The sequence below is a fragment of the Perognathus longimembris genome, chromosome 2 (assembly GCF_023159225.1).
Source record: "Perognathus longimembris pacificus isolate PPM17 chromosome 2, ASM2315922v1, whole genome shotgun sequence".
Lineage (NCBI taxonomy): Eukaryota > Metazoa > Chordata > Mammalia > Rodentia > Heteromyidae > Perognathus > Perognathus longimembris.
In genome coordinates, this window is record NC_063162.1 from 138,629,610 (window position 1) to 138,641,862 (window position 12,253).

A 12,253-nucleotide genomic window follows, 5' to 3' on the forward strand; every position below is an offset into this window, starting at 1 on the left:
ACATTGGTTCCTGTGAATTTTAACTTGCAACTTCAAGGCCAGATGCAGAGATCCATCTATGCCTGGAAACCACGATAAGTAGTACTTTGAAAACGAGACTCAGTGAAGTTGACATTTACTCTAGAAGAGTTCACTCACAGCTTTGATGTTTAAGATAAACTTGTGAGATTGGGTGCTAAGTCTACCTTCCAAGCAGACACAGCAGGTGGTCATGAAAATCCTATTAAGCACATGTAATGGGAGTAATAAAAATGTTCCGTCTTTCTATCACTAGAAATTAATCGTAGACTTTCGAGAGGAAAACAAACCTTTCAGCCAACCTAGGAATGACTTGAGATTTGAAGTTGAAATCAGGTGCATCTACACCAAGTGTGGTACAGCATATCTGTAACCCTCACAACTCAGGAGATGGAGGCAGGAGTTTGAGGCCAGCCCAGACTACACAGAAAAACCCTGTCATGAAATGCCAAAAAAGTAACTAAATAAATAAGCCAACAAACAAACATGGAAGGGGGGACAAAAGAATTTTTAACCCTGTAAATATCATGGAAATAGGACCTGACAGGTGAAAAGCCTATCTTTAAGCTTAAAACTGAAAACAGGTTCATTAGTTGCTACCTGTTAAGGACTTCTATAAGAAAAACATGATTTAATAATAATCTTGATCTAGTTACTGGAGGTTTTATGTTGCTCACTAAATGATATTCTTTCTACATAACAAAGATGAAGCCGAGCATCAATGGCTCAAGCCTATAAACCTAATTCCTCAGGAGGCTGAGGTTTTGAAACTGAGCAGAAACATTTATCTCCAAAATAACCAGCAAAGAGCAGAACTGGAGGTGCAGGTCAAATAGCAGAGCACCAGCCAAGCCAGCAGGAACACCAGTATTGCAAAAATCAAAAAGGAAGGAAGAAATGGAGGGAGTAAAGGAGGGATGGCAGGAAGGAGGAAGAAAAGAGGGAAGGGGAGAGGAGGAAGGGAAGGAGGGAGGGAGGAAGGGAGGGAGGGAGGGAGGGTGGGAAGGACTAGTATTCTTTTTTTTTTTTTATGGGACTAGTATTCTTAATGAAACAGAATTAGTTTTCCAGCAGTGACTATTGAATTGTTGGTACAAATCTGGTTTCTTAGAACTGATGGCATAAATGTTAGAAAATTGATCAAAGTTGGAAATTTTTCTTCAAACAGAACTTTGCAATTTAATACTGAACCTCAGGCCTCATCAGTACTGTCTTAATCAACTGAGATTTAAACTATGCCTTGCTTACATGCTGAGAATGCTGTTCCCGGGCTGCAAGGAGAAATACGATGATTATTTCAAGCCAAGAAAAATATAAAGATTAGCTAAAAGATATCTACAAAAAAAAAGGAAGGAAGGAAAAGAAAGGAAGGAAGGAAGGAAGGAAGGAAGGAAGGAAGGAAGGAAGGAAGGAAGGAAGGAAGGAAGGACCTAGACAAAATTCCCACAGGCAATGGTGCAGCACCTAAGATTCCCCTCCCCTCTCCCCATCCAAACCCTGTTAGGTGAATTCTAAGTTGCCACGTAGGTGTATGCATCCATTCTACCGAACAGCTCTAGTAGGTGCTACCGATTAAGTGTAAATGCTGCCATACATATACTTACATACGTGTCAGGTTCTCACCAAGGTGCAGCACTCCGATACACTAAATTAGAAACACCACTGAAAGAGTTACACAGCTACTGAAAAGTACAGCTTTGTTCCAAACTCAGGTCGGTTTGGTTCCAAATCACACACGTTTTGTACATGAGTCATTTTTCAAAGAATCCTACGGATTTCAGAGGTGAAAGGAACCCTAGAAATGGCTGCCTTTTATTTAAAAATCTATGAATTATCAGATGCTTTATATACCTTTCATCATCTTCTTACTCTAACCAATCAAAGGAAGTAAATGATATTCCCCTTTACAGATAAAAATGTCTCATCAGAAAAGCAATCTGTTGAAGATCACAGACTAAATTCTAAGGTTAGAACTGAAGGTCTACCTAAGTTCAAGTTAACATTCTTTTGACCATGACCTTCAGGAAATCTTAATGACCTCTAGTATTCACAACTCAATAACATGACATTTTTAGAGGAAACTTCACTACGTTGAGTGTGGCTACACAAAAGTTATGGTGTCACTGGGCTCACTGTTCAGAACTGGAAAAAAAAGACCAAAGACTTGAGAGATGTTCTCAGCTCCACCATTTTTCAGAGGAGAAACACAACAGTCAGGGAGGCTGTAAACCATGCTTGGAAAGGGATTTGAAGCAAAGCAGAGTGCAAGGGTAGCCTAGGTGAAGAAAAGCACACAGCCAAAATGACAGAGGGGTTTACCAGATAAAATGTATATATAAAAAAGGGAAAAATGAAAGCTTAAAATAGTAACAATGTGGATAAAATGTATGTACAAGGGGGGGGGGGAATAAAAGTTTCTATCACAGTGTTTGGTTAAAGGACACAGTTTCTTTTCTTAAAAAGAATAAGAAAGTCTTCTTGAAAATTAGTTACCATTTTAGTCATTATGTATCCTTATTGCCCTGCTTACTCTACTCACCCTTGTGTAGTACTTGGCATAAATCTCTGTGCTGGGGTCAAAAATTTCTTATAATTAAGTTGCTGTCATCACCAGACTAGAGCATGAGAACATGGATTTATACGTTCTAACCAATATCTCACCCAAGCCTCCTTTTTTTTTTCTTTTTTAAGCCTTTACACCTTCCAGTGGGGAAGGCAACACCTTTTAATCTCTGCATAAAATTTAAGAGCTTATAATAATTTTCATTTTACTCCAAGGAGTACCAATTAAACCACAATATACCAAAGCATGTAAAGTCTGTTATTTTAGCACAAAATATAGTCCTGTGGTTTGTGAATACGACAGAGAAATAAATGTTGGTCATAGACCAAAAATTGAGTTCAACAGTCTTGAGTTTCTATAAAGAATACTTTAATAAATTCTTTCCAAGATAACAATTTCAGAAGAAAAAGTTTGTAAACACTTTAAATATTGGAAAACTTTTATTTCCTAATAACAAAGGCTGCAAATAGTTTACACATTTACCAACACTGGCTGTGTAGTAACAGAGGAGGGGGAAAAAAATGTAGTTATAAAACTTTCTCTGAAGTCATAAAGCTTTGTTTACTAGGTTCAGACATCAAACTTCCAAAAAATGTGCAGCTCCAAATTCAGGTGCAGCGGGGAGAACCTGTATGGTACGCTGACACCCTAGAGGAGAAAAAAAATCAAGTTTCCAGTTTATGTATAAAGTACACGCACAGAAGGTATATAGTTATTCTCTACAATGTGTCACAGTCAGAACTGTAACTTCAACTAGCCTGAAGAGCTGCACTCCTAAGTCAACCCCTATTCAAGCTGGCAGAGGAGAGGCCTGTGTAGCACCTGGGGCCTAGTCCAACGGGAAGAGCCTGGGGAAAAAACGAGATATCAGGTGAAAGTGAAGAAGCTAGAAGTCAGCCAGCCAGGTGGGCCAGAAAAGAGCGTGTGTGCGTGTCTGTGTGAGTGTGTGTGTGTACACACACGCAAGTGCAGGGGGGAAGAGGTGGTATCCGGAGAGCATTCAATGACACAGGGTAAATGAAGGCCCTTGATCCTGACTTCATTCACCCTGGGCAGGCACTGGGACAGTGAAAAGCAGGGTCTGGGTCTTGAACACGGAAAGCGTTAAGGCAAAAACCCATTCCACGGCCGGCAAGGGGATGGCAGGCGGTGGGTGGGAAGGAGGGGGGGTGTCCAAGAGTGCCCTGCAACTAGTGATCTGTGGAGACTCCAGCATGCGTGCGCTCCTGGCAGCTCCAAGTCCCACCCCCCGCCCCCCGGCACCCCACCCTGCGCGCCCCAGAACCCCGCCTGGCACTCGGCGCACCACCGAGACCCGTCTCTCGGAGTGAACGCTCCAAGTTTGGAAACTCCAGAATTCTTCCCCACCCCGCCCCCACGCCCAAAGCCTAGGACGGTGGGGGGGACCGACCCAGCAAAGGCCCGGGATGGGTGACAGAGGGTCGGCCGGGTCCGGGGAACGTCGGGGCGCTGGGGGAGGGGGGTCCATCCGAGGGCTGGCCCCCCATCCACCCCCACCCCCACCCCCCAAAAACTCACCCGGATGCCCTTCACCACCGTGATGTTCTCGTTCTCGTCCGCCTCGAAGGTGACCCGGCGGGTGCTGGCGGCCCCGCCCATGGCTCCTACTTCGGTCCCCGCGGTCTCGGCGAGGACGCACTGGAGCAGCTAGGATCCCGCGCGCACACCCGCGCGTGGAACCGCCGGGGACACTTCCTCCGCCCTGCGGGGGCAAGTCGACGACCCCGAGAAGCAAGGAGACGGCGCGGGCCCTGGGCTTCCCGCCTCCTCCGGTCACATGCCATCGCTAAAACACCTCGGAGTGGTTGAAAAGGAGAAGGTCCCGCCTCCCCCAGGTTAGGATGCTCTGATTGGGTCTTTGGGACCCGGATGCTATGGCAACAAGTGGTGATTGACAGGGTTTCCGGAGCCCCTGAGGGTAGTGGGAATTGTAGTCTGGGTCTGGCGCAATGGGCTCCGGGACAGTCTCCTTTTACTCTGGTGTACTGAAGCAGCAGGGTATTCTGGGAGTTGTGGTCTTTAAGAGTCGAAAGGCTTCTAACCCCACAACCTTCAAAAAAGTTAATAGAATGCACTGTTGGGTGTAGGAGACACACTCACCTAGTCAACTCATGCCTGCATTCCCTTGACACAAAAAGTTTCCTATTTTACTTGTAAACATTGTCTTATGAAATAAAAAAGACAATTTTAAATATTACCGTTTTAAATATTACAGTTTTTTAAATATTACAGTTTTCAAATCTACATATGAGAAAACTCAAGGGAAAAAAAGTATTTCCTGAGCGCCTACAGGGCATGCATTTGTGTACACTTTAATTTCACTTACACAGAGAGACAAAGATATTGTTAGGCAGAGAAAAGTTTAGTGATTGCCAAAGACGGCTCAAATTAATGAGGAATAAAAGTACATCAAACAGGGTTAAGATTCCCTATTTTGGAAAGCTTCCTGTTCGATATTTCACATTTACATGATAAACTTAAGATTTTCCATGTATATATTTCACCATGTTTTGTTAAATACTGTTAATATTCGGTGTTTTGTTATTTGAGCTTAGACTTACAAAGACGGGGTATCTCCTTTAGAAACTGGATGAATGGAGGCTGCAAGTGTAGACCAATGATGGTGTGTGCAAGGTCCTAGATTCAATCCCCAGTACAAAAGAAGACTGAAAGAAATTAAGTGAATGATGACAGGTTCTTTTGTTGTTTTTTGTTTTGTTTTGTTTTTGCCTGGGGCTTGAATTCTGCCTAGGCTCTATCCCTGAGCCTATTTGTGCTCAAAGTTAGCACTCCACCACTTGAGCCACAGCACCACTTCCAGCTTTATCTGAGGAGTTTATTGGAGATAAGAGTCTCATAGACTTTTCTGCCGGGGCTGACTTTGAACTACAATCCTGAGGTCTCAGTCTCCTAAGTAGCTAGGATTTCAGGTGTGAGCTGCCAGCTGCCAGCAACAGTAGTTTCTATTGCTTTCTTTCAACATTTAAAGCAGTTAGCCACAACATACCATGGCATCCTCTTATACCCAAAGGATCCACACCAAAGAACCTTTTTGATCTTCAGCTATGATCTGATTCAGAAATGATGTCTTCATCTCTGTATTTCCATATCGGTAGCAAAATGCTGGCTATATATAGCTCATCATGTTGTTCTTAACAAATGCATATCTAAACCTCCCTATGTGGTTTTGCAGTTTTAAGAATGCCTGCCACTTCGTACTTGTTCTCAAGTTACATGATATGTTTAAATCCTCTTCTACAGGGAACTAACACACCCATGAATTGTCTGTCATCACCTGCTCTACAAGCACACATTCACGAATTACCTAATGCAATAGCATTTATCAGAGGTTCTCCATTCATGATGCTTAATAAATGTTTTCCACAGCAAAGAAATGAGAAAGTAGAGAGATAAAGAACACTCTTTATTTTGAATATATTTACCTCCTTAGACTATTAAAATGTGTTCTTTTAACCAAATATATTAAAGAGAATAAAGCCTCGTCCTGGGAAGGAAGTGGGGTAGCATGCAAGTAATATTATAAAGTAGACAATCTAGAGATGCTTTGGAATTCCTAACTCTTTGCAATCAGCAACACGATGAAGCATTCCTAATCTAAAAAAAATAATAAATCTTATTCTTGCAAAAATGTCTACTATAATAATATTGCAATGTCCATGTCGAAAGTTCAGTTCTGCTTACAAATGCTAAGTCACCTGAAACTGTGACCTCTTTTTTCCTATAGCTTATTAATAGTGATCTAACCCAAAGGCAGCACTAGTAGCCAGAAGCCTACAAGCTAAAATGCAAAGCTTTGCACAAACAAAAATAAGAGCTTATCATGAGACACTCAGGATTCTCCCTGTCTTCCATTTCTTTATTTCTGGCATCACTTTCTCAATTTGAACTTAAAATCCAAGGAAGAGAGACGTGGTTCAAATGATAGAACACTTGCCTAACAGGCATACTGCCCAGTATTAGCAAACAAAAAGGAAAGAAAAAAGATGAATTTGAAATTCATAGCATACAAAAATACAGAACAACAAGAAGATGTGAAGTTTTGAACCATGAAACATCATGACAAACTAAAGATCATTGAAAGAAGAAATGGTAAGAAGACTAAAAAAAAAAAAAAAATTGGAAACCGATGCTGGATGTAGTGTTACACACCTATTTCAACTACAAAGGAGGCAGAGGTGGAAGGATCACTGTTCAAGGCCAGCCCCAACTAGGGAGTATGACAAAGGAGAAGGAGGAGAAAACTATGAGAAGCCTTAAGCCTACCAAAAGGGATAAAAAGCATAGTTCAGACCCTAAAGAGTTAACTTAGTCCTACAAAGTCAGAGAACTGGTAGAAGGAAGACTCGTGGCCAGAGTTATCTAGCCATCTGCCACTGTCTTCATAACTGTTCGTGCTAGCAAGGCTTCTGATTGTCCTGAGGCCCAGTTATGCTACCTTTTGTAGATTTAGAGGCATACAAATAATTACCAGGTAATCTTTCTCACCACGGAGGCTACCTAAATATCAATAACAAAATAACTCTACTTCCATCTCCACCAAAGAAAGCAGCACTCTAAGGAAGAATACCAGATGTCAACTGGGCCCTTTGATACTGAGCTAATAACAGTAGTAGCTTGATTCCTCACAAGTTTAGGAAAGAAGGAAGGGAGTGAGGGAGGAAGGAAGAAAAGGAGGGAAGAAGGGAGGTCTGGAGGGAGGGAATTCCAATCACCTCTAATTACCTATCTCTCTTGGAAAAGTATCAGCTGACACTGGCAAATAGTTCAAATAGATTTTGAGAAGTTTCAGATGGGAAGAAAGTTTGAATTGTATACTTTCGTGGTTTTAATCCTAACTTAAATTTCCCTCAAAGCAAAGTCCTCTCTTCAACCACCTCCTCCCTTATCAGTTGACCATCTGTGATACACTGGATTGGGAATGTAGAAAGAAATGGATGGAAAAGAGACTCAAAAACAAAAAGGGAAATACATGAGGTACTGAGGAGAGAGACCTACTCCTGGTTCCCAGCCAGAAAAGCTAACCACTGTGTTGTTCATCAAAGCCCAAGAGCCCTCACCCTAGCTCTTCTGAGCCACATTTCAGCTGCATGGTAGAGCACTTGGATTTTATGACCTCTGCTAAAATTGAATATAGATCTAACAAGCATAGTGTCTGTGCTAAAACTTCAAGCAATTGCTCTGACATTATTTGTGTACTTATAGAGGCAATTAATAAGCCCTTGAAATCAGGATTGTCCTAGAAAATCTAAGCCATATAGTTGCCATAGTTATAGCAAACCAATTAAAATTACTGACAAATGCGTAGGGTGTAGTACAATCAATAGAAAAGCACATTGTGAAAACATGGACAAAGACATATTCGGTAAGCCGAAGCAGAACATCAGCTTTAAACCATTTCCCATCAATCCTTGTATACAGGCATATAAAAACAATGAAGTACAGAAACAGTAACTCGTGCCACATGCATGCATTTGAATAAGGCTGTGGTCATGTGCTTAAGTGATGTGCTTTGAATACACAAATTCTGAGCCCACGTTTGAAGAGATTAAAAACTCAGAATAGCACAAAACAAGTCAGCAGTATGAGAAAGCATTCTTCCAAGTACAGTAGAACAATGTGTCTTTCAGGATAAAACAACAGCAATCTCAGTTAACAGTGTAAATCACATAGTCTCCTGTTAGTATCCCACTCCTGCTAGTGTCCTGCTGCTACTAGAGACCTACCTGGTCACAACTACCTATGTATCTAGTGAAATCAGGAAGAACCCCACTCCCTCCCAGAAACCTTCCCATCTGCTTTTACTCGTATCTCACAGTACCTTCGCTATTGACGAAATTCATATTCACAGCAAAACGTAGATGCCATACCCTACCATGTGGTAGGATGGGGCTGGTGACCATTCTGCCAAGTAGACATCACTTAATGTGATATGGCTAAAATAAATTTTACACATGGGTCATAATTTGGCAATGCACCAAGATTTCCTGGTACCTCTGGAATGAAATTCATTCTCGAAGCCTCACTAAATTTATAGCAGGTTTCTAAATGGCCATCTTCTGTCACTGCTTGGACATTCTTTAGTATTGCTTTTATTCATTTTAATGTGTTTTTCCCTGACATCTCATCTCATTTCTCCTCACTCTACGTTCATCAAAATATAATGGCTTGAAATATAGAGTGTTGGCGTAAAGACTTGGAAGAAGGGATGACATAGCGAGATGACTGCATGGGAAGTGAGAACCGAGTTTACCTGAGCAGTGTCTTCCAGACTCAAGCTCTGCCAGGGTCCAAAGGCCCTTTGATGTCCCTTGTGTTGAATTTACACTGATCATCTCTGACAAGTAGAGCACAAGTCAGAAGAGATTCATCTCTCATCTTTGTTCCTTAAACAAGCACAAACATTCCATCTGTCATTTCTCCTGAATGGCTCCTCTGGCCTTGATGAATTTTCAAGCCATTTTTACTCGAGAGCACAGGGACATTCTCCTAGCCTTTTAACGATATCTGCCTGTCACAGGATTTGAGAGATTTCTGAAATGCAGGCTGTTAGCCACTTTACTTCCAAATAATAAATGTTTGAAATGCATCAAGGTTGTACGAGCACTTCTGCTGTGATGTTGGCGATGCAGGGAAATGCCTGTTTGTCAAGTCTAATGGGGGAGAAGGTCCCCAAGCACACATTCGACACAAATGGTTCCCCACTCTGACGTGTGGAGTTGTTTTGAGTCTGCTTTTGTCTCAGTTCAAGACATTCAAGGTGGGACCTCTCAACTCCAGTGAAACTCCATTTTTTGCTCATATGTTCTGAAGCAAAGTGTGTTCTAACCCTCAGCCCAGAACAAGAGGCTACACGATATATTCTTTTTTTTTGGCCAGTCCTGGGCCTTGGACTCAGGGCCTGAGCACAGTCCCTGGCCTCTTCTTGCTCAAGGCTAGCACTCTGCCACTTGAGCCACAGCGCCCCCTCTGGCCGTTTTCCATATATGTGGTGCTGGGGAATCGAACTGAGAGCTTCATGTGTAGGAGGCAAGCACTCTTGCCACTAGGCCATACTCCCAGCCACAGCACGATATATTCTTATGTGTGAGAAATCATGGGATTTCAAATAGAAGCAACCTTGACAACCATCTCACCTCCTCTGTGTTTCCTCTTTGTGGTTGTTACATGGATGTATATCTCCCTAAAACTTCACTGGGTTGTATTCTGACGATGTGTGCACTTGTCCGTAAGTAAGCTTCTCTGGAGGACGCATTCAGCGTCCTCCAGAGACACAAATGAGTTCCCCACACATCAGAACCTGGCAAGATTCTAGATCTCCAGTCTAGCACTGCGCCACCACCTCATGTTCCCTGAAAGCATAGGTCCCGGCCATCCCAGAGGACTATGCAGAGATAATCACAGGCAAGAGAAGAAGGTTCATAAGGAGGTTTAATAGTGGGGCCATAGTTCCCACGGGAGAGGGAGCTACATGGCATCTGCACCTTATCCAGGGGGCAGCTTCTCTCTGGGGGTAAAGGGGAAGTAGTTAGGTAGTGAGTAGGAGTGGCTCATTAGGTATGGGTGGATCTGGGGGCTAGTGGGAGGAGCTGAGGACCTGAGGCTAGGGAAAAGCTAACATTCCCCTCTTATGGGAAACTGCCTTCATAGGTCCCACCTGTCAGGACTCTGATACCAGATAAAGGAGACTGCAGTGGCCACGGAAACCAAGGAAAACATGATTATTAAGTGGAGCTGGTTGGTAATATGCATGAGATAGTAATGTAGCACTTCAGGGCACAGGTGACTAGATGAGGCATTAATCAGGGTACCTACCTCAGGGGAATACTAGCAGTTTCACCCAATTCACCCATTAACCATATGTGAGCTAACAAACAGCAATTTCATTTCTGGGGATACACATAATAGAAATGAGTGCTTATGTATACCATGTAGACATGTGCAGACATGTTCCCACACATGTAGAAAAACCCATTACAGCTTTATTCACAGAGCTCAATGGAACGAATAGCCCAAATATGTATCAGCTTTTGGGTGTGTATGTGAATGGCCATAAATTCACACAATGGAACACTGCAGTACTATAAAAAGAGAAGAAACTACTACTATACCTAACAACCTGGCAAAATGTCCTAGGCATAATGATGATCAAAAGAAGGAAGATTCACAAGAATCCATAAAGTATTTCATAAGGCTATTTACACAGCATTCAAAAACAGTCTAAGCACTAGGGGAGCTAGCATATACAATGTCTTGGGTTTGATTACCAAATTGGGGAAAAAAAATACAAGGAATAGGGAAAAATTCGCTTGCATAAATCACTTATCAGGGAAGTAATGTGCTTTGTGAATGGAGCTGACCTGCAGAAAGGGAAATAATGGAGTCTCATGGAATGGAGCTGACCTGCAGAAAGGGACATAATGGAGTCTCATGGAATGGAGCTGACCTGCAGAAAGGGACATAATGGAGTCTCATGGAATCCTGGAAATATTTCTAATCATAAACTTTGTAGTTGTTACATTGATGTATATAGCTCAAAAAAGAAATCACCACACTAGATGCTTAGGATTTGTGCACTTGTCTGTAAGATAAAAGCTATTTTTCAATTAAAAATTAAATTTAAAGGGAGAGAAAGAGAGGGCTTTGCTTGGTGGAACATATCTTAGGGGATGAATGACTCCTCTGTTGGAAAGCTGGGGTCCAGAATATTTCATAATTAGCAAGAATATTCTGAATCTAATATGCTCATTCATCTGTGAAAAGAGAACATTGTGAGATGGAAAAAGAAGGAGCAGTAGGGCAGATGTGTGGAAGATAATACCAAATTAGGGAAATGTCACAAGGAGACTAAAAGCAGAGGCATGCTGGAGCCAGTTACCATTGCCTTATGAGACCCAAGCTGCATTCCACGATTCTCATCTGTGCCTTTAGAGATGACCATGGTGGAAACACTTTCACTATCATGGAAGAGGATATATCACAAAACAAAGAGCTTTCATCATGCACCGGTAGTACATGCCTGTAATCACAGCTACTCAAAAGGCTGAGGTCTGAGAATCCAGGTTCCAAGCCAGCCAAGACAGGAAAGTCCATGAGACTTTTATCTCCAATTAACCACCCAAAACCCAGAAGTGGAGCTGTGGCTCAAAGTGATGGAGTGTTATCCTTGAGCAGAAAAGCTCGCGGACAGCATTCTGGGGCCCCAAGTTCATGCCCCACGACCGATTAAAAAAACAAAAACAAAACACAAGATGCTCTCATCTTTTTCAAGATGACTATGAATGTTGTCAAAATTGATTTAACAGCAGTCTATGTGGGTTGGTAATGCACATGTGTCTTAGGCATCCAGGATTCAAGGACTAGGCATCCAAGAATAAGTACAGTTGATCCTGTGTTCCACAGGTTCTCCATCCACAGATCCAACCAAGTAAACATCAGAAATACATTTTTAACAGTGCATCTAAGCCAGGCACCAGCAGCTCACACCTGTAATCCTAGCTACTCAGGAGGCTGAGATCTGAGGATTACTGTTTGAAGCTATCCTGGGTAGAAAAGTTTGTGAGACTTTTCTCCATCAAACTACTCCCCACCTTAAAAAAAAAAAAAAAGATACATGTAGAACTCTTTCCTTGA

At 42.2% G+C, this 12,253-nt stretch overlaps 1 protein-coding gene across 1 annotated transcript in view; it reads right to left on the reverse strand.

Annotated features, from left to right (window-relative positions):
* The window catches only part of Chchd3 (coiled-coil-helix-coiled-coil-helix domain containing 3), a 270,667-nt gene extending 266,300 nt beyond the window's left edge, over positions 1–4,367 (reverse strand). Inside the window, exon 1 of the mRNA XM_048340244.1 lies at positions 4,121–4,367. Coding sequence (XP_048196201.1) covers positions 4,121–4,201 — 81 coding nt within the window. The 5' untranslated portion in view covers positions 4,202–4,367. The remainder of the gene's footprint in view (positions 1–4,120) is intronic.
* Between the last annotated feature and the right edge of the window lie 7,886 nt (positions 4,368–12,253).